We start from the raw sequence: 23,814 nt of genomic DNA, 5'->3' as shown, positions 1-23,814 counted from the left end.
CGGGATCAAAGATTACGAATTATCTTTCAGATTTCTTTTTTTATAACCCTTTATTTGCACTTATTCGTGTCAAAAGATTAATAATATCTTGTAAATAATGTACAATTTTTTCCTTGTTAGATAATGTAATACAAGTCTCCTATTTGGTTAAATGAGTTCAAAAATAAACGCAAATCGAGAGGATTTGAATTTAATAATGAAATGTGTTTAAAATATTATTACTATATTTTGGTAATATTTAATATTAATTATTACTTCAAAAACTGAGGAGAAAGAATATTTAAAAATAATTGTTTTAATTTTCGCGCTTATGACAAATTTAACATGGCGGATAAAATTTGATTGGCTGTTAGCTTTCCCGGGAATTAAAGCGTCGTTTAAATTTATATATTTGAGATTAATGTGTAACTAATAAATATGAAAGATTTGAAACAATTTGCGTTATAATAAGTTCGTATACAAACATGTAAGTAGTTATTATAAGAACGATGATTTTCACTAGTTAAACTACAAAGGTATACTGTGTTTTACTATCGGAAATGAGCTAATCTCCAAGGTTTTTTTTTTTATCAAAATAATTTAAAATTCATTTTAACACTTTGTTGACCGGCTATTTTTTTCAAGAATTTATCTCATGTCACCGGCTATTACTTCATAATTGAATTGTAAAGTAAAACAATATAAGTAATTTTTAATAAATTTTACTTATTATTAGACTTTAAATATTTCTTCTTCGTATGATAAACAGTATAACAATAGTAGAACAAAATCTGTTACTATTGTAATATTTATTTTCGCTGCGTTTTCCTATTAAATAGCGTGATGCGAAAAATAACGCATCACGAGTTAACTCGTGACCGGTCAGCAACGTTCGGCCACAGAAACACGAGTTAACTCGGGAACGGTCAACAAAGTGTTAAATATGGTATGTCTGATTTCAAATTAAAAGTAATTGGACGGTTATGACTTAATGACCTAACAGATAAAGTGGGTCACGTAAATTTATGTTTTTTCATTCTGACTTCCTTTAGGATGGATCACCAATTTTATGCTTTCGATTTGTAAATAAATCCACTTTAGAAAATTTTATCAAAAATAGTGTTGATTTAATCAAAATACAATGCTTTAAAACCATGCATAGATGTTTATTTCATACTAGATTGTCTAAGGAAGAGTCATTTTGACTGCTTCCTAATTTCGTTTAAAAAAATTTATATTTATTGAGACGATTTTTCTTAAATTTTATATGACTGTGATATAAATGCATAATTAGTACATTTATTAATATTGTATTTATCTCTCCACTCTTTTAACCTTTGCTTACCACCCTTCCTGAAGCAACACGCTTACCACACCCGGGTCTTTTGGACCCGGGCGAGAAAAATCGTTATAAAAAAGAAACTATTGCATAGATTTACTTCAACATTTTTTTGAAACTTCTTTAATACTTACTTAAAAAGACTATATAGGTTTTATAGCTTTAAATTAAATTTAAATATGTTGAAAAAATTACCAAAATTGAACAATTGAGAAAAATGACTCAAGTTGCAAAAAAGGTTTGGGTCCTTTGGACCAAGTGTGGTAAGCGAAGGTTAAAACGAATATTTTATATTTACAGATAAAATAGGTATTAATGTGATTAATACTTAAAACATAAGTGCGTGGATACTATAAACATTTATTACGTCACATAAGTACAATTGAACACCAAGGGGTTGCTAAATGATAATTATTGTTTATATTCTTGATACAATTAGTTAGTCATATGCGACTTTGCACAGACATTAATATATATATACACTTTCGTGTTTTGCTTAAACAAATACATACTCTCTTAAATATATTTTTTGCTCTCTGTACAAATGTATATACAATATATATATATATATATATGTATGTATATATATATATATATATGTATATAATCACAATATCTCTCTCTCTCTCTCTCTCTCTCTCTTTTCATACATTCAAACTTCTTTCTTTCTATCTTACAATTACAAACTTTAAGGAATAATAATTATGAATAATTCTGGAAGAGTAAATTAAAGCAAATACTGTAACATGTCGATGAGGTAAATATGTGGAAGGTTTTTTTGATTATTATATTAAATTCTTTTGTTCTCCATAGAACGAATGAGAATTAAAAAAAAAAAAAAAGTATGCGCATTTGGAAAAATGTTTCAATTTAAATATACTATTGAACACATTAGAATGTTGGAATTTTCATTTGTGATGATTAGATAAATATATATTTATATATACATATAAATAATATATTAATATATACATATAAATAATATATTAATATATTATTAAATATATATAAATTTAGTAGAGAATTTTCATTCAATAAGAAATAAATATACAATAATTTGTTGAGAAGATAAATATGTACATATTGATTTAAAAATAATCTACATACAAAAGAATGTATTTGATATAATCTAAAACTTAATGCGACCATTATTTATATGTTTTAAATATACATATTCATTTTACAATCAATTTAATGCGTGTATATATATACCGTATATATAATATACTAACAATGCAAAATAATGTACACGCTTATTGAAAGATCTTTAGAAATAAAAGTTTAATATAACCGTTTATTGCAATTCGTATGCCATCAAAAAATAGGCTAACATAAATCACATTTATTGTCAGCTAAATATTTTAATCCTTGTTACAATAAACAAGAGTTAATTGTACTCAAAGAAGACACTCATATGCCCAATATTTTCACATTAATTGCCATAGAAAGTTACACCCACATTCATCCATTATTATTATTATTATTATTATTATTATTATTATTACTATTATCATTATTATTATTATTATTATTACTATTATTATTATTACTCAATATTGATTGGCATGTGAAGCAACAAACGGAATAAATAATTCAATCTATTTACACATATTAGTAAATATAATAGTTAAGAGTTTCAATATTTGCTTTTTTTTCCCTTTGTTTGTATAATGAAAAGTTTCTTTTTTATATTATAAAAATTAACAAAAAAAAAATAAAAAACAATAAAAAGTAATGTTCACCTAAAATATTTTAAAATAATATTATTTAATAAACTATTGAGAAGAGCTTGTATAATATTATTAACCTTGAAAATTTGATTAGTGAAGTTTTCAAAAATTGTTTTTAACTACGTATTGAACTAATAGTCATATTGTACTCTTTGCATTCAGTCTTTGCTTGTAAGTTAAAATAAAAGTCATGTAAATCATAATCCATGTTAAATATCAAACTCCAAAATCAACTAGGAACTACAAATAGGATAAGAGCGTTTATACATATATATAAATAAATATATATATATATATATATAATATGACATGGGTCCCAAATTCTTCTTATCATTCATTTTCTATCATTCAAATTTCAATCATTCACAGTCCAATGAAATAATTATAATTAATCCCTGAAAGTTGCATAACAGGGTAGTTCAGTTATTCGTTTTTTTTTTTAAATGTTTGGTAGCATCGAAGAGCTAAAAAAGGATTACTTTGTATTTGAGATTATTGGGTGAAGTATTTGACAATTATCTATTACTTCATGTTTCTTTTCTTTTCTAGTTTTTGCTTATTTTTTCGTCAAAGCTACAAAAATTTATATTTTGTGCCACGTAAGGAATGTTCATAAATGTAAATTAACAAAAATGCAACAATCTCACAAAAATGGAAAGAAAAATAAATAAATATGTTAAATTTTTGCTAATTTTGAACATTAATTACGATTCTGATATAATATAATAATATTCAAATTGTTACAACAAAAGGGTCTTGATGTAAAGTTAGTCGATCGTTTTTTGTTTTTTGTTTGTTTTTGTACATATATGTTCCACACATTTAGTGCTTATTCATTAAAATGGCTTTTTACTTTGACTTTTTATAATGTTGCATGCAATTGCTTTTCTCTTTTTCTTTCTCTCTTTTTTTTTTGCTTTGGGATAAGTGATTAAAATGATAATTCTTTGAGAAAATTTTTACTCGACTCATATATCATTTGTCATGGCAGTATAGAATGGCAGCATAATTAGATGAGGCGAATTTCATTAAAGTATTGAAATAGTAAAGACCTCCTTTTCTTACCTCCAATGCTGACACAGAGATTCATTTAAAAGTATCTTTTGTTTTAATGGAATATCTGGACGAAAGTGGATTGTGTTGTAGGCAACAGTAATTGCTTCTAAAATAATTATTATTCGTAGCAACATTATTCTCTTGATTTAGATAATCTGCCATCGAGAGTTTTTTCAAATAGACAAAGTGCTCGATGAACAAATTCGTATTGTTCAGCAGTTTGAATCATACCTCCTCTGTCATACCTTGAATACAAATTATAATATTATGTGTCAAGGTTTTGATAAATAAATTGCATGTAAAGATTCGCATATATCGCTTAAGCGAATAATGAAATTTTAAGAAGACTCACCTCATTTGACATAGAATACCTAGTACATCTACGTTATCATTTCTTAAGAGTTGTGTCATTCCTATTGCTAGTGCTATAAAACATCCAGTGCGTCCAATACCTGCGCTACAGTGTACCACTACAGGTCCAGATAGAGCATTTATTTCTGCAGCTAAATTAACAAGCGCATCTGCTGCTTGAGGTACAGCATGATCTGGCCATGAATCATACCTATCAAAATCCAATTAGTTTTTATATAATATATATTTTCTTGATAACATACAATATATTACGTTTCATTTTAACTTAGACTAATATAAATTACCAGTAATGCTGTACATGGCGTCTTTCCCTTTCGTATCTAATTTCCAAATCTCTAACAGTATAACCATCTTTGTTGGTTATAGAGTTAACTATAATCGTGAAAGGACCAGCTTGTAAACGATTATTTTTATCTACAGGAAAGTAGATATCACATTTTGTTTTGGCAGCTTCGTGTAATCTTGTCATCATGACAATTACGGGAACTTTTTCTGCCCAAATCATTTGCCAGAAATCTTCTATCGTATGAGATAATGGTCCTTGGGTTGCGATATAGCGTGCATCTTCTCCATCGTATCCCTATTAATTAGAAAATGTTATACGAATTACATCATACGTGTCATTTTATGATGAAACACGACCTTTTGAAACGAGCGTAGAATATTGTATCGTTTACTTACCCTGATATAATTGGCGTTTATGTAACTAGAAAGTGGATCGTCAGAAGAACCCGGTAAAATCACTCGAGATTGCGGATTAGGTAATACAGTGCAATATCTATTTTTTACACCAGCTCCACATATATCAACTTTTTTGGGGTGGTTCAACGGTACTTCCCAAAATTCTTTCTGTAACGATGCTGGATCGTTCAATGTTTTTTTCAATTGTGCTCTGGATAAGACATTTCCAGCGCTCAATAAAAATTCTTCAGTCGTACATTCGCGAGTTGGAGTGACCATGTGTGGTGGATTTTCGGGTGTCGGTGCTGGTGCTAGTTCTATGGTTAAACTTGCACTCGAACTACGCCGTTCTAATAATCCTTTAGGTTTCACGCGAATTGGTTCTATTTTTCGTTCTGGCGTGGTCACAGTCATTATTTCTGGTAAACCAGAAGCAACTGTTGTAGAAGGTTTTGCTTTTTGAGTAGATTCCGATGGTTTGGCTACCGATTGAGGAACCCATTGCGCTTCCACTGAACTTTTAGTACTTTTGTCAGTTTTATCTGTTCGGCCAACCAATCCTTCTTCTACTAGACCTCTCCTGTCACCATCTTCAGTATCTTTTTCACGCGACATTTGTTTCCGTAGCCATAACAAGATCTATTTCAATAAATATTTCTATTAATATTGATTTTCTAATGTAAAGATCAATCAAAAGAAAAATATAAATGTAAATATTAGAATGCTTTAACACTTTGACTGCCATGTCGGTCATATATGACTGGAGCACATGAATCTTTTACAATTGTGAAAAACTACATGAAAATTGAAAGTTAGTGTATTTGAATATAATATAGAAGATACTTTAAAATAAAAAGTACCTTATTGAACAATTACAATGTTTGATTAACATCAATTTACTATTATTTTGCTATTATATTCTTTGGATAATAAAAGTAATACCATAGTGTCCTAGGCAAAACATATGATTTCGACATGGAAGTCATGGAGTTAAATAATAATGTCTTACCAAAAATGTAAACAAAATAACACCAGCAATGGCACAAAGTGCTATAAAAAGAAGCAACTGCCAATCTAGCCATGATAGAGTTGTACTAGAGCGAACCTCCTGACCTATACGGGTACTGAATTGAGCTGCTTGCAAGTCCATACCAGAATCATCCAGTCCCGTAGTGGACTGCCGGATCCTATACCATTAAAAACAAATTTTATGTATTGTTCTAACATCATTCAGTTAATATAGTGAAGGTATTTGTCATATACCTATGATGAGATCGAGCAGACATTCCCTCGGTAGACCGCAGTAAAGAAATTGGTAGCACGGTATCTGTGTGCCACCTTCGTTCTGTAATTAAGTAGAATTTCTCCAAATGCTTTGTATTATCATCATTGATCGAAGAGTCATATTGATCTGCATCATTTACATATTGATGATTCAACGATAATCCTGTACCTCCTACAACAACAGCAATAACATACCAAATTAAATTTAAGATACTTTTCATGGTATAAAAATAAGGGTTTTATAATTCTATAAAACAATATTTTGTACAATTAAAGATTCTCATTATTTTAGTATTTCAAAACTAATATAAAAGTTCTATGAAAATGATAACATTGAATATGTATTATGGACAGAAGAAAACATCCAATATAATATTATAATGATAGCTTGATTTTTTGAAATATATACATTTTTTGATCTATTTTCTTACACAAATGAAGATATAAATATTGACACAATCATGGTATCTTCAAAAATATTATTTAACGAGCAGTAGTCTGTATATAAAATAACAGTAGAAAGAAATCAGATAAGAAAGAATAAAAATACTAAATAGCAATGACTAATATAAAATAGTTCTGTTCGTAAACAGGATGTAAATATCACAAGAGAGTTAAATGTTTATGAACGAAGTATTAGAAAGATTTTAAAGAAAGAGAGTGGGGAAAGGAGAGTTCAGTATAGTAACACGGTAATGAGTAGATGCAGTCTACGCCAATGAAAGTACTGCATGTGACAAGTGGATGAAGAGCATCATTCAGTCACAAATACAAACTCGGTCAAAGAGAGAGAAGGGAAAGGGAAAGAGAAAGAAAGAGAAAGAAAGAGAAAGAAAGAGAAAGAAAGAGAAAGAAAGATTAAAAGAGAGAGAAAGAGAGGTGTATAACACGCGCATCCTCATTCGCGTTGATACATGGGCGCCTTTCACGTGAGAAAATATACACAACACATATATTCACACAAATAGGAAACCCTCACAAACAAAGTACATCCTGTTTGCCGTTAGGTACATAATGTTGTCATGTGTAAGTACGGAAGGAAGTAAATGATAAAATAATGAAGAAAAAAAAACCAAGATAGAAATGATTGAAAACACTGTAAATACCTTGAATCAAAATTACATAAGCTAGGACGATGAGCAACGTTTGGTTGACACTTAAGTGCACTTTGTGATTTAAAACTAGCGGTTGATTGTACGTCAAAATCGCCATGTTAAAAATATGAAAACAATCTATCTTAAACCTTCCTGCGCAAGCTCCGTTTTCGAACTGTCGCGAGGACGCGATCAAATGAGTCCTGACCTGCGCTTCGACTCGTCTCGGTTTCTTTCGGCTCTATTCGTACGCTCGGCTCACTTAACGACGAGGTAACGTGCCATGACCAATCATGACAAACGCGTGGCGTTAATGCCGACCAATCACGACACGAGTTTACTACAAGTATCGAGAATTTGGCGGGAGGGGACGATGTGAATGAACGTCAAGCACGTGCGAATAAACGATAGTAATGCACCTTTCCGGAGCGGGTTCGTGCGATCGTCCACTGAAGAAGGTGGACTTTCAAGGTCGATCTTTTGCCGTTACTCGTTCTTTTGTCTTTTTTCTTTTATTTTCTCTTTCTCTTACGAGACGCACTTCGTCATACATTCTGTACTATGTATGTATTTATGTATGTATATACTCATTATTTACTTACACGCGAGGTTGAGAAATAAGAAAATAATGAGTAATTAATGAGTAATCATTTTTCTATATAATATTTTATATGACGTCAACTTTCTATGGAGAACAAAGAATGTTCAAATTATAGGGATACCTTTCCTATATCGAAGATGACTCAACTATACGATTTAACATAAGATTTAGTTACCGTGTAAGAAAATAGCGTCCACGCATTGTCTCATAGTGATTCAAATTTAGAACAGTGCTCGTATTTCTTCCTAATCCAAAATTCGAAAGTTTATTTGTCTTCCTTGCTCGTATTTCTTCCTAATCCAAAATTCGAAAGTTTATTGTTCTTTCTTCTTAATAATATCTCTTCCTTGTTTCTTTTTCTTCTTTGTTCTTTTCATTCATTTATTTTCTTCTCCTCTTTATCTTTTAATAAAATCGAAAAATTAAACTTGTCCATTTAAAATTTCGTAGAATAAAAAATCACGTCACAATTATTTGATCTCGATCTGAAAAATCACTTCAGTTTCCACGATTTATGAAAATTCAAAACTTCTGCCTTACGTATTCCTCAAGAATATCTCGGTGATTCAGAAAACCGGATGCTATTCATTCGTCCCTGTGCCATGTGTCCGGAATCCAATATATTCGCTCTGTCGAATCCGCTCTTTTTCCAGTCTATGCTCATTTATCTCCGTGTTTCCTGTGCACCAGTCTCAACTGGCGATATTTATAATTTACGTTGCCCTTGCATGTATACCAAAATTACTCCTTTTCCGCTCTTACGATCAATTCTTTCAATTCGAATTTAATCGAATCTAATTCGTATTTTATTTACTCGTTGTATTTCATTCCAATTCTTCGAATTGCAAGTTATCCCTTTTTTTTTTTAATTATTATTGATTTTATCGAATAGTGCAAAAGCGAATATTTATATTATATATTATAATATAAAAAATTATAAATACACATTGAATATATTATTTCCACTCGTTCGTTCGTAACAAATTAATACTATTATTATTATTATTATTATTATTATTATTATTGGTATTATAAGTATTATTCATTATTTATATAATAAAATATATGGGAAGAGAGCAGCATTGTTGTTGCATATGCTCTATTTGATATATTCATTGCTCTCTGGTTGTTATCCACAACGCAACAAAGCTAACCGACTATCATTGTCGGAGTAGGTAAAAAAATCAATAAACTACCCGACAGAACTGAATCTGACTCTCGTGATATCTCCGTTTCTATTGTATCGTACATATGTAAGTAGTACGTATATGTACATCATATATGTACAATATGTATGTATATACATATAATTTACTATAAATAGTAATGCAGCTATTGCCTGTTCGTTCGTATACATACTTTTATCATCATCATAATCGTTATCGTCATCATCATCATCATCATCATCATCATCATTATCATCATTATTAATATTAATATTATTATCAAATGATCATGCGTATACGAAAACGAGTTGGAGACAGTTAAAACGTTTTAAAAAATTTATCAAAAAATATTTTTGTCTTCTTCTTCTTCTTCTTCTATTTTAAGCGTATCTTATAAGAATCTATATAATTCATATAAAATTCTTCTTCTTCTTTTTTCTTAGTTTTATCATTAATTCATTTTGCTCTTCCTCTTTTTATCCATTTGTTCCTTTTTTTATTCTTTACATTATTAATTAATAATCTCTTGTCTCTTAAATGAAATCAATAGGAAACAACGATGATCATCTTTCATAATGTAGATGCCAATATTAGTGCATTTTCATGTAGAAAAGATTAAAAACTCTGGGTGATATTCTTACATATATAGATAGAGGTAGAGAGAAAGCCAGTGGTTGTCATCCTAAGTTTGATTTCCATTCGATCGATACCGAAATGCGACAGTTAACTGCTTTCGGCGTACCGTCGATTGTGAATTGGACGTTGAGCCACCGAACATGTTTTCGTTGCAAATGTAAGTTCGCTTAAATTCGAAAGGAAAACGTTGGAAATAAGTGAGAATTAATTTTTTCTTGATAAAAATATAAATTAATTTGTACATATAATACAAATGTGTGTATATATTTATATATATAAATATATTTTGGTGTGTGTGTGTGTATATATATATATATATATATATATACACATATACTTTTTGGTGTCACGGTAAAAAAGGCTAGAAGCTGACGCGACTGCACCACTCGTAGGACGAGCGTAGAACTGACTGGATTTGAAGGTTCCATTCATCCTTCTTCTATGGGGTGCTTGCGAGCTTTCGGAAGGGCGCACGCACTTGCGTGAAATTCCTCGACGCCTATTGGCTTTCGAAGATTCATTCGTTTGCGTAGGCGACATCGAAATATCCTTTTTGGGAGAATCCTCGATGATTTTTTTATTGTCGAATTTTTATTACGAAGATAATGAATACCCGATGTGTAATAAATTCGTTGTTTGAATAAAATAAATAAAAAGAAAAAGAGATGAGTAAATAATTATCCTTTTTTTATTTTGCGATATAAATATTATCGTCGTTGAATTTGGGGGCATTGTTTGTTTCCTTAAAAAATATTTAAGATGGGAGTGATAAACAATTTGTCGAATTTCATTTTGGTTCTTAAAGATAAATGCAGATAATGAAATATTTTGTTCTCTTTGAATTTGATTCTGTATCAATGTTTACGTATAAATAATTTCGTTATTTGGTTAATCCGACCATTATGTATAGTTATTTTATTTATGCTTCTTTTTTTGTTGTCCAGAGATGGTAGATTTATTATCCGTTTTTGAAAGCATTCGTTAGAGATAATAGGCATATAATGGTATGCAATAATTTGTCTGGACAATTTGAAGAATTAACTCGATTATCGTATTAGTTGGTAGTCTTACATTAGTCGTCCGATATAGAAAATTATCTTTTTTTTTCCTTCATTTATTTCGTTTTATTGTGTAGGAGCTTTCGAAGGATGATTCTTATTCTTGCAATGGGACTAAAAATACCGATAGGAAAATGTAAGTAGGTGTATCAACACCGCCCACGCCTTTTTTATACTCAATGTAATTTCGTCCTGCCTCTTACGATTCACGCTTTATTTGAGACATCCGTTTCTCCTGGGAAACAGATTAGTTTAAGCCCCCTTGAAAAAATAATTCTTTGGATCGACGGATATTTCGTAATAACGTCTTCGAGACAAAATCAGCAAGTCCGAAAGATTTCTTTTTTTTTTTTTGAATAAATCTTCGACAAAAAAAAATGTATTGGATTGGCAAGAAAGTAATTTTGATTTTCTAGTGTGAAATAAAACTCAATTGTTTTTATACAAAAACATGTGTGCAGATCACACGTGTTAGAAGTAAAATCTTCAAAAAACTAAGTTTCGAAAGAATGAGATGAATACAAAATATCTGGTATAGGATAATTGTATTCTATTTTTATTTAGTATCGTTACATCGCCGCCTACCGATCCGTTACATTTTTTCAAATCACACCCATTCTAAAGAAGTATTCACTTCAAAAATGAACTTTCAATTAAAATAACTAAAAAATGGTAACATTAACAAAATAATAACGAAACAAACATAACGCTATTTATTGGTGCAAGCCAAAATTATTTTCTTGCCAATTCAATAATATGTATTAATTTTTGTTGTCGCGTAAAGTAATATTTAAATTTTATTTATATAAAAAAGAAAAAGAGAGAAAAAAACACACACACACACAGCGATTATGTTATTAAGAAAGCCTACGTTAAACTACCCACGTGACATAAATATCAATATTTCTATCCCATCCCTTTTATTTATCTATTTATTTATTTATTCTTCTTTTTTTCTTCTTTTTCTTATTTTCTTCTTCTTTTTGTTCCTTTACTTTATTTTCACGCTTCACGTTGATATGATGAATCGAGGTGAACCGAAAAGCAAGCGTTCGAGCGTTATCGATATCGAGGATTCTACATAGATGACATACATATGTACGTATACGTAAACATATGCATACATATAACAGAGATGGACCCATCGAGGTCCAAAGGGTTTTTTCCATTCACATGGATCGCTGATCATATACCTATAAAGTTCACTGAGCGCTCAATGAGATCTCGTTTAAAAGCAACGTGTGTCGACACTATAAAGCTTCTACTGTTTGTCCCGAGTCATTGGCCGCGAACGATCCTCATCCTCCTCCTTGCTCACTACTGCAAAAACTGCTTTTGAGAATCGCATGCAGGCCGGCCCTCTGAGGCCTTTCATTGTTCTTTCTATGCACGCGTTCTCTGCTAAATTATGATGCTCCATTTATTTGTTGAATATTTCAAAATAATCACTCTCACTTTCATTTTTTACCACTTACATTTTTCTTCTTACATTTTCATAGGATTTTACTTTTATTTCTTCTTATTTCTATTTCATAGTTTTCGTCGTATGAATTTTTTATACAAATTTATTATACAAAAATGGAATTGAGAAAAGTGAAACATTTAGAAACAAGTAATCAGAATTTTTTAATCAATTTTCTATCGGTTTTTTTTTTTTTCAAAGATCAAGCAAGAATAATAGAATAATCTTCGTTTGAAAATGTTCTCTTTAAATTTCTATTAGTTCAAATTTGAATAATTAAATAAGATTAAATTAACAAAATAAATAAAAATTAATAAATAAAAAAAATAAAAAGTTATTAAATATAATGATCTATTATATAATAATAATAATAATAATAATTATTATTATTTTTTTTATTTTATAATTAAATTATTATTTTTTTTATTAAATTAATTATTATTTATTTATTTATATTTTTTTAATTTAATTTTTTTAATAATGAATTTATAGAAAAAATAATTTAATTCTATTTAATTCAAATTTGTGTTGATTACAATTTTGTCTTTGAATTGATGAATGAATGAATATGAATTTGATTATAGAAAGAAAAAGGATACAAGAAAACTGTGCAAGAAATGTGAAATAAAATTGGGAATACAAGAAAAGAAATATATATATATAGTTAAGAGCTTTGTTTTGATATGCGTAGGCCGAAAGGAAAATCGGTATTCAGGTGTTGCGTAGGCGTGTCTCTCAGGGTAATGATCATAACGACTACAAAGCAGACTACATACAAGTACCTTGACATTCTCTTCCGAGACGTTCTCGGAGACAGTTGGAACGTGACTCTTTCTTTTTAAAAAAGCGATCGTTCCACCCTGTCGAAAGCGTTCACCAAGAGGACGATGAATTTATTTTTCCAACACATTCGTCTATTTCCTTTCTTTTTTGATTTCTTTTTCTTCTTCAATTTCTTTCGTCAAATTAAATTTCAATGCCTTTTTTTTAATATATCTGAAAAGAAACATACAATTTCTGATTGAAATTCAATTCTTTCTTTAGTGTAATAATTTAATATATTTAAAAAATCATATTATTAAAAAAAGTAATTTTCTTTTTATATTAAAAATATGAATTTAATATCATGGTGATAATAATTGAAATATTTATTAAATAAAATAATCTAGGAACGAGTAAACAATCGTATTATTTATAAAACAAAATATAACAATTTATTTATAAATAATTTATATAAACTTATATAGGAATATATAATATTGTTATATAAATAAAATAATTTTTTTTAAATTAAAGAATAATTAATTAATATATATTTAAAATAATATCTACAAATATATTGTTTTTTTAATATTAAAAATATTTTGATTAATATCATGGTGATAGTAATAAAAAAATTTAATAATAAAATAATCTACGAACGAATAAACAATTGTATTATTTATAAAACAAAATATAACAATTTATTTATAAATAATTTATATAAATCTATATAGGAATATATAATATTGATATATAAATAAAATAATTTTTTTTAAATTAAATAATAATTAATTAATATATATTTAAAATAATATCTACAAATATATATTTTTTTTAATATTAAAAATATTTTCATTAGTATTTATATAATTTATATAAATAAAACAATTTTCTTTTTTTTAGAATTAAATAATAATTAATTAATATATATATATATATTTAAAATATTAATTAAAAAATATGTTTTTTTTTTGGTTAAATTAAAAATATACAATTAATATCATGACGATAATAATCGAACTAAATGATTTAATCGATCTTTAATAATAAAAAGAGGATTACTCTAATCGGTGGAAGTGCGGTAGTACGAGTCATTCATGAATATCGGAAGAAAGTGTGAATGAGCCGAGCTCTTCACGCTTAAAACATCGATAAAAGAAATACAAAAAAAAAAAAATTCAAAGCTTACCACGTTTCGATACAATATTTTGATCTAGTTTGATTCTTTTATTATCGAAATTTTTATCCGGATTGTGATGTCAGCTTATCCGATTTATCTTTAACTTCCGTTCTGAAGAATAACATCGTCCAATCGCAAAGTCAATGATCTGTTTACTATTTTTTTCTTTTCTTCTATCTTTTTTTTTCTTTCTATTATTATAAAAAAAAAAATAGATTTAAAAATAATGCAAATTTGTCGAATAAATTAAAATTTTTCGTGGACGTAAATATAATAATATTTGATTAGTTTTATATATCAACAATTTTATTATCCAATGATTGAGAAATTATATTTAAGAATACAAAATATATATTTTTTAAATTCTTAAAAAATAAAAAAGTACATTAAAATATATGCTTGAAAAAAATAAATAAAATTTCACACTGATATGAAATTTCTTTTTTATTCAATCCATATTTTTCTTAATTTAAAATAAAAATGTGTTTGTAATGCAAAACTTATTATACTAAGAAAATAAATTTGATATATGAATTAAAAATTAATATGACGAAATGTTTAAAATAATTTTTTAAACTAAACAATAAATTAAAAAAAAATGTATTTACTGATTTAGTATGTAATATCAAATTTACACGATATTATAGAAGATTAAAATACAACAAAAATCAACATAAATCTTATTTTTATAGCAATACAAGATTAATTACCTTGTTTCATAACCAACTTACATTAATTGTAAACATTACAACCTGATTTATATTTATTATTAAAAAACTAAAAAGAAATTCAATCATTTTTGGTATATAAAATAATTATAATGTTTTTTTTCGTTGACAAAAATTAAAATAAGATTCATACAAAAATGAAGATACATAATTAATGTATGTTACTTATAAAAATTCTATGATACAATATAAAATATTAAAATATTATAAGAAAATTCACGTGAATTTATTTTCTATCCAAATAAAAAGAAGTATGTGAGAAAAAAATTAAAACATTGATAAAAAAAAAATAAATATATAGTCACATGAGTGTACATGATTTTAAAATGACATGATGATACAATATAGAAAATGAAAAAAGAAAATAATCAACAGATTATAATTTCATTTATTTAAAGAAAAAGTAAGAATGATTCATTCGTAGTCTCGTACCTTAGACTTTTCTCTCTCTCTTTCTCTTTCTCTTTCTCTTTCTCTTTCTCTTTCTATCTCTTTTCCTTTCTTTTTCCACGTGTTCGATAATTCGATCGTCACTCGGTTCCACTACCCATGTTGATAATAAACGAAGAAACGAAGAGACTTAGATGACGAAGATTACGACGACAAGGATGACGAAGAAAACGACGATGATAATAATGATGATGATGATAATGATGATGACGATGATGATGATGATGATGGTAACGAAGATGCAGAGTCGATGGTGACTCGCGCGTTACAACCTGCCAGTTCCATCGAACGCATCTGAATGGCGTCTGAACGGGTTGTAAAATGATGGCCAACTGCATTCACCTCTTTCGATGGTGGCCGTGGAGGGTAGCAGGAGGTGGATTGCAGACGCGCGCATTCGTGACACGGATACGAGCTAACCCCCCTTCGATACAGTGTCGTGGCCTCGGTTTTGCCACCCCTTCGAGTACGCTGCTACCACCTAACGACAAGATCTCTTATGTGCCGAAGCTTCCTTTAAATATCCTATTATGATTTGCGTTAACATTTTTTTTATCTCGATACTTCTTTTTTCTTTTTTCTTTTTTTTTATACATACATCTATTTTTATTTTTAGTTTATGAGACGAATGAGTGATTTTTTAGGGGTTGCTTTGCTATACAAGTCCGTAGGGGATGGTATGCGGTGTGAATACATTTTTTTTTTTTGTGTGACCTAAAATCGACGGGATGCTAACACTAATCTTTCTTTTTATTATTTAATCAAATTTTATCTTTTAGTTTATGATAGATCAAGTGATTTTTTTCGAAATGGTTTATCATACTTGTTTGTTGGTCATGATAATATTATATGGTTTTGATACAATTGTTTTTCTGTTCTAGAATAGACGAATTGCTGTTAGTTTTTTTTTTTTTAATTATTTTTTTATATTACGTATTAATTATTATAATTATTATTATTATTTATTTATATAATATATATATATATATTAAATAATTATTATAATTATTAATAAAAAAATATTATTTATATTAATAATAATTTTGTTCGTTTAATTTATTGTATGATCAAATGAATTTTTGTTATTTTTTATACGAGTTTAGTTTATAAGCTATGCTAATTATGATGAATACTAAATAAATATCAAATAAATAATTGGAAAATATTATATTATATATATATTTCTATAAAAATATAGAAAGATTTGCATATTGAATAGAACGAGGGATGGATAACGGTAAATGTATAATAATAAAATTTAAACATTAAATAAAGTGAAACTTACTAAAAGCGGATGCTTTTTGAAATTTTTTTATTTTCTCATGGGAAAAAGTAATTTCGGAGAAAAAGGAAAAGGAGAGAGAGAGAGAGAGAGAGAGATAAGTATTTTATAAAGGAAGAAGTCGATGACATTTATCTTTAAAATGTTAGATCGTCTCAGAGAGAAACCCCTCGTGTCTCTTCTTCTTCTCCTTATTCTTTTTTTATCCCTCTTTTACATTCACTTTTGTCTCTCCTACTACGATGGAATTGCATACGTGAGAAGAAAAAGAGAAAGAGTGAAAGGTACTAAAAAGTATCTTTGAAATTGGGGAAACATTGAATGGAATTTCGAGCTTCACAGTGACTTTTAACCCTCTATGGGCTTATGTAATTTTCAAGTTACACACTAATAAATTATAATTATTTTTTTAATCGAATTTTCTCTCCCAATATGGCGCACATTTAATAATATTTAATAATATTTATTTGTTAACTAATAAAAGATTGTTTATGTTGATTATAAACCTTAGTTTAAAATATAGGAATAAATTTAGTATCTTTGTTACAAAATGTTTCATTTGTATTTAGAGGTTAAATATTAGTTTAATAAATTCTTGTAATTTCTTGATAAATTCTTGTGTAATCATGGAAGAAAATCCGACAATAATAGGTTCAAGGAGTAGTCGTAGTACTCTCTTAATTCGTATTTAAAATAGTACAAATTTATTTGATAAGAGAAATAAATGTTTCTTTTTTTTATTATTATTATTTCGAAAAAAATAAAAATAATACAAAATAATAGAAATTTTAATAACGAAAAGATTCGTTCAAACATGGACTCTTCCTATCGATTGAACTATCCCTATCTTTTTATAATTCTCTCTCTCTGTATATATAAAGAAAAATGATATAAAATAAAAAACTATAATATTATTTTTAACAAATATGTATAATAATAAAGTATATATATATATATATATATTATCAGACTACGATATATTAAATATAAATTATTATTATAGACATAAACAAAATGACAAATTTTGTATATAATTGAACAATTAATCCAATGCTGATAAAATGAGATAACATTTGAAAAATACAAATAACGTATCTATAAATGTATGACGTCAAAGTTACATAGAATTAATAAAATGTAAGATTTAAATAGGATTAAATAATAATTAAATAATACAATTGATCAAAAGAACGTATTAAATATATTTAAAAGAAACACGCTTCTGATGTGCAGAAGTAAGGGTAAAAATCCATGATTAAAAAAAATATAACTAACACAACAGAGTTTTGAATAAAATCCTAATATACATAATAATAAAATGATTGAAAAAGAAATTTCTGTTTCGATCGTGAGGGAAGGAAAGAACTCATTTCCACCCTTTCGCTCGATAGTTCATCCCCTCTTGGTAAACCGTCGGAAATTCCCTTTTTTTTATCTCTCTCTCTCTCTTTTTTTCTACCATTTGGTTCGAACCTGCGCACGTAGTGGTCGAAGAGTCGGGGTCGAATGGGGTGCCTTCCTTGGTGGGAGGAAAAAGCTGAAAGGAGGAAACGTTGAATGAGGACTCAAGGTTCGGGAAGGTGAGAGGGGGTAAGCGTGGCAGTTCTCTCACGTTGTCACTGATTGTCAGTGCAAGAAAGAAAGAGAGAAATGAAAAGGGACGGAGATAATGCGGAGAACTTTGGAAAGACAAAACGAGAACTTTGGTCGACACAGAATGAGAGAATAAGGGAAAGAAAGAGAGAGAGAGAGAGAGAGAAAGTTAGAATAAGAAAGTATAAAGGGAGAAAAGGAAAGGGGGAAAAAAGGGAGAAAGTTCGAAATATTAAGAGGAGGATACTCATAAAGGATTAAGTATGTAATCCTATCTTCCCCACCATTCGAATATAATTTTTAATTATAGTCGTGTGCAATTAACAGTGTGTCCACACGTGTCCACATGTCGCCGAGAGAAAAATGCTTGTAATATTTTTACCTGTGCATATAAAAGGTGTCCCAGTTAAAGGAGACTATCTAAATATTTTCTCTCTCTCTCTCTCTTTGTTTTTGATAATATGAAAACTATTTAAAATATACGGTACTTACATATTAATGCCATGACACCGCAGCAAAAATTCCGCTAATGCGCCATTAAAGAGCAATCTTGTTGTTCGCACACAACAACCTTGTTGTTTGCACACAGCAACCGTCAGGGTTTCGTCAGGGTTTCGTCAGGGTTATGGCGACAGCATCAGGTGAAAGAAAATAGAGACTGTTTTGAATCTATATTAAATTCTATATCGGCCCATTTTCCACCGAAATCCGATTGACTACTTTTTATAAGTAAAATGTTTTGAATTTTCAAAGTGTTTTAATTTTAAATAAAGTTAATTATTCTATGATTTTGTTTCGCAACAATTTAAGGTGTAAATTGGCGCATTAGCGGAATTTTGCTACGGTGGCGTTAATATACGTAAGTAACAAATATACTTTGATTGGTTTAAAAAGAGATAAATCGTGATCAACAAAATTTTTTATAAAGGGGTCACTAATTTTATAAATGTTTTCAAAATTGTCAGTACTTTTTTACTCTATAAACGTGTATTTTTTTTTTCTATTGTACCTAGTAGCGGGTAAAAATTTACATTTAACCATACCTGCATCTTCAAATGACCTTGAACACCGAAAGTATGATAAAGTTGTAAGACAAGCGAGCATTTTATAGACTCTAGACGGGCTTAGGTTCTCTTTTATGATATACTTCTTTTGAAAATATGCTTTTAAGATTTTTCATATTATTAAGAACAAACAAACAAACAAACAAACAAAATGTTCATGTTTTTCTTTAGCTAGGATACTTTGTATATATAAGTATTGTATGGTATGTTTTTAAAAAGGAAAACGATTTAACTAGTACGTCATTTTCGACAGTCTTCTGCTAGTGCAAAAAAAAAAAAAAGAAAGAAGAAAATAAATTTAAAAGTAAGAAAGAAGAAAAATGGAAAAGAGAAAAAGAGAAAGATTGAATGAGAGAGAAAATGAATGAGAGAAAAACAGAAAGAGAAAATGAAAGAGAGAGAGAGAGAGAGAGAGAGAGAGAAAGAGAGAGAGTGGGAAATAAAGAATGGGAAATGAAAGAATGAAAGAAAGAGAGAGAAAGAGGGAGAGAATGATAGAATGAGAGAGAGGGTGATATAGAAAGGGGTGAAAAGGAAGGGGTTCGAATGTAGGCTAGTCTCGTCGGCGAACCGCGTCCCCAATCGATACACACGCAACAAACCTCTCTACACTTCTTGTCCTCTCTCTCTCTCTCTCTCCATCTCTTTCTCTCTCTCTCTCTATCCTTTATTCATGCATTTTCCTCTTTAGAGAAATCGAATCATTGTTTATCACTGATGGATTTTGTTTTCTATTTTTCTTCGCAATAAAAAAACTGTACAGAGAGGAGATAATGACGCACGTTCGTGTGTATATGCACATATGTAAAATGCATGCAGACAAGTGTTGTTTTAAACGAATAATAATGGAGATAAATATTTGTTTTTTTATTCTGTTTTTCTTTTCTTTTTTCTTTTTTTCTCAATTCCTATATTTAATTCATCAATCAATTACGAGACATTTAGATATTAAAACATACAAATTCAATATTACACCAGTTAAGCGTGTTTGATGACTATATCCGTCATGGAGATGTGGCAAAATTTGGTGTTTTATGACGTCTATATTCGTCATGCGTAAAAATTTGTTACAATTGGATGTTTACATTGTAATTTGGATAGCGAAAACTAAATTATATTCGTTTTACAGAATTTTCCAGTAGACCTAAAATATTCAAAAAAAAAAACAAAAAACACAAAAAAAAAGATACCTTAATCATAATCGATCATTAATAATATCAGTTATCTAATTTTTGCAATAAAGTTCAATTACTTAACCACTTAAACGTGTTTAACGACTATATCCGTCATGAAGATGCGGCAAAATTTGGTGTTTTATGACCTCTATATTCGTCATGCGTAAAAATTTGTTACAATTTGATGTTTACATTGTAATTTTGGCGAACATTAAATTATATTCGTAAATTTTAATATGTTTAAAATGTTTAGAGATGAAAAAAAAAGAAAAGTCAAGAATAAATTTGTAACTTCTATAAATATTCGATTTCTTTCTCTAATTTTTCCGTTTATGTATAAATATATGTTCATATTAAGAAACTGTGTGTACATTACTAACAAAATTGTTCATTTTTTAAAATAAAGTCGTCTTTTTGACTATCCAATATTTTAACAGCGTCACTTACTCTGTGTGTTTGACGACGACTATATCCGTCATCGCTTGATTATCGCGACACACACCGGAGCGCACTACTCTGCGCACAGATCGCCACACTTAACTGGTTAATTAGATTAGTTTGTCTAACTTATTAGAAAGATTTATTCTAATAATAGGAAAGATTTTCTCCTTACGATAGATAAAAGATATATATATATATATATATATATATATATCTGGTCGAGTCATTAGTAACTTCCGATGCGACTATGTAGAATCTATTTTTCGTATTTACCTACTATAAGTCACCGAAACAAACGGATTTTTGATATCACTATTTAGATGAGGATTCAGTTAGTCTTCTGTTAACTTTGTTATGTAGTCAATGTTACATTTAACCGTTTTTCTTAACCACTGAAATGGATAGTAAAATGTGCATATTCGACATGTAATACTTTAGGAATTGAAACAAGGCAATAGCACTAAGGTGACAGCTGAAAATATATGCAGCGTATACGGTGCAGGATTGATAACTGATAGGGCAGTCAGAAATTGATTTGTAAAATTCCGTTCTGGATATACGATCTTAAAAGATGAACCAAGTGCAGGACGTATTTTCGACTTTGATGAACTTTTTAAAGGTAATATTTGAGCAAAATCCAATAGAGTCGTTGAACAATTGCAAAGAGTGCAAACAAAACTCCATGAAAGGTGTCTTGCACTTATCAGTCGCAGAAACGCCATTCTTTGTCTCATAAAAAACGGAAGTTATTTATGACTCGACCTAATATATATAATTATATATATGTCTAAATAATAAATGAACCTTAAATTTTATTATGGATATCGTAAAATGTTTCTTTACATCTTCGACAAGTAAAGGTCGAAAACTATTTATGGATAAGTTGAATTTGATTACCGGATATTCTCTTTCTCCTCTCCATTTCTTTCACTTCCACTTTCTTCTTCATATAATCTTTCTCTTTTTCCGACCACCTTTTAGTACGATCGCCTGCGCGAATTCGAAAAAAAAGTGAAAGTGAGAGGAGTACAAGCTAGAATAAAGGAAAAAAAAAGAAGAAGAAGAAAAGTAGAAAGTTTGAAATGTCATGAAGAGGATACCCACATACGACTAGTACGTAATCCTATTTTTTGCATCGTTCAAACATGATTTGTTTATTTATAATCGTAAGCGATTGAGAGTACAGACACATTTTATTGAGAAAAAAAAATTTATTGATTATTCTTTTACATACACTTATTGTATGCACGTGTATGTATACAGTAAGTTACAGAAGTGTATTCGTATCCCCACTATCAATTGTAACTAATTAAATTGTTTATTAACAATTAACTTGTAAAACAATTAATCTAAATTTAAAAAATAAGGTTATATAAAAAGATATTTATTTAAATTTTTTATATTTATTTATATTTATATTAATATAATTATTAATATTATTTATATTTATATAAATTTTAAATCGATGTAAATTTAATTGCAAAAGTGTATTTTATTGAAAGAAAAGTTTAATTTTAAATATAACATAAAACAATTAATTTCACCAGACTATTCACAATCGTTTCAATAAGTATTGTAAATTACAAAGAAAGGGTTAATCAAAAGTATGACTTACAAAAATATTCATTGTATTTTTATTATATCTTGTGTAGGTATATGAATAGTCTTGTAAGATCAATTTTCTTATCATTGATTTAAAAATTATATTTCTCTAATAATGAAATGTCTATTTACAATAAAATTGAAAAATATAATAATCCTTAATTGGTTTCTATGTAAAAAAATGTTGAAACGACAGCTTCCTGCTACTACAAAAAAGAAAAAGAAAGAAAAAGAGGGAAAAAGGGAGAACAAGAGAGAGAGAGAGAGGCTAATGTTCGATAAAGAGAAACATGTCAACCCTGCGCATACGCAATGCGAATATCCAAGACACCTTCAATGGAACAGACGACCATTCAATGGATTAAGAGTACAGACACGTGCTACCGAGAGAAAAACACTTCTTGTTTACTTTTACCAATACTGTATATACATGTATTGTATGTATGTTTTTAAAAGGAAAACGATTTAACTAGTACACCATTTAAGGCGACCTCCTGTTACTGCAAAAGAAAAAAAGAAAAAAAGAAAAAGAAAGAGAGTGCAAGAAAAAGAGAGAAAGAGATGATATACAACGCCCACGATGTTAGAAAACCTTGGTAATTTTATATCGTTCCTGTACACGAGAGCAAAAGCTTATACAAAGCGTCATCTCTCTGAGGTCACTTGAAATCAATTTAGCCAGAGGGTTCCTATTATTAGAAGTTGCTATACTCGATCTCTTCATGTCTCTCTTTTACTCTATCAGCTTTCAAATAAACACATATCACATATAGGACGTATACGTGTACATGTTTTGTTCCCCCCTACTCCATCAAAAAAGAAATATGTAAATGTAGCATCATTTTAGGGGATAAAGCTTTTAATTTCACTAATACATTTCTAAATGTTTGAGTAATGTCTATTGCATTTTCATTACACGTTTCATTACACAAGCTATGGGCTGCCAATTTATGTTTATGTTAGTTAAATTATCTTTTATTCTTGCATGTTGTTTCAAATTCATCAGATTCCTTAAATTGTAATCAACAGGAACGACACTGTTCATGATTTCATGCTACAGTATCTTAGGCGTTCGAGTT

The 23,814-nt window shown here is 28.7% G+C and overlaps 1 protein-coding gene across 4 annotated transcripts; it reads right to left on the bottom strand.

Annotated features, from left to right (window-relative positions):
• Positions 1-1,658: 1,658 nt before the first annotated feature.
• On the bottom strand, positions 1,659-15,927 carry LOC107068823 (tyrosine-protein phosphatase non-receptor type 7). Of its 4 annotated transcripts, none has more exons than XM_089173809.1 (8): positions 15,561-15,927; positions 13,235-13,454; positions 6,421-6,613; positions 6,167-6,344; positions 5,158-5,796; positions 4,761-5,056; positions 4,457-4,666; positions 1,659-4,349 (listed from the first exon to the last, which is right to left on the bottom strand). In XM_089173809.1, the coding sequence occupies exons 3-8, from the start codon at positions 6,441-6,443 to the stop codon at positions 4,238-4,240; spliced, it is 1,458 nt and encodes a 485-aa protein (XP_089029935.1). In that variant the 5' UTR covers positions 6,444-6,613; positions 13,235-13,454; positions 15,561-15,927; the 3' UTR covers positions 1,659-4,237. The 4 variants fall into 4 exon arrangements, with proteins under 4 accessions (XP_089029935.1, XP_089029931.1, XP_015181091.1 ...); XM_089173805.1 differs by having other exon boundaries at positions 13,241-13,454; XM_015325605.2 differs by lacking the exons at positions 13,235-13,454; positions 15,561-15,927 and adding an exon at positions 8,312-12,598.
• Positions 15,928-23,814: the final 7,887 nt, after the last annotated feature.

Source organism: Polistes dominula, unplaced genomic scaffold (assembly GCF_049000335.1).
Source record: "Polistes dominula isolate Pdom_NZ unplaced genomic scaffold, Pdom_raw_medaka contig_28, whole genome shotgun sequence".
In the NCBI taxonomy this organism is placed as follows: Eukaryota; Metazoa; Arthropoda; class Insecta; order Hymenoptera; family Vespidae; genus Polistes; species Polistes dominula.
This window is presented reverse-complemented; position numbering and strand designations above follow the sequence as displayed.

Coding starts and splice junctions, on each gene's coding strand:
- LOC107068823 (XM_015325604.2), bottom strand. CDS start 7,653: ATGGCGATTTTGACGTACAATCAACCGCTAGTTTTAAATCACAAAGTG. Junction 5,057..5,157: donor TAAACGCCAATTATATCAGG/GTAAGTAAACGA, acceptor TCTAATTAATAG/GGATACGATGGAGAAGATGC. Junction 4,667..4,760: donor CGCCATGTACAGCATTACTG/GTAATTTATATT, acceptor GGATTTTGATAG/GTATGATTCATGGCCAGATC.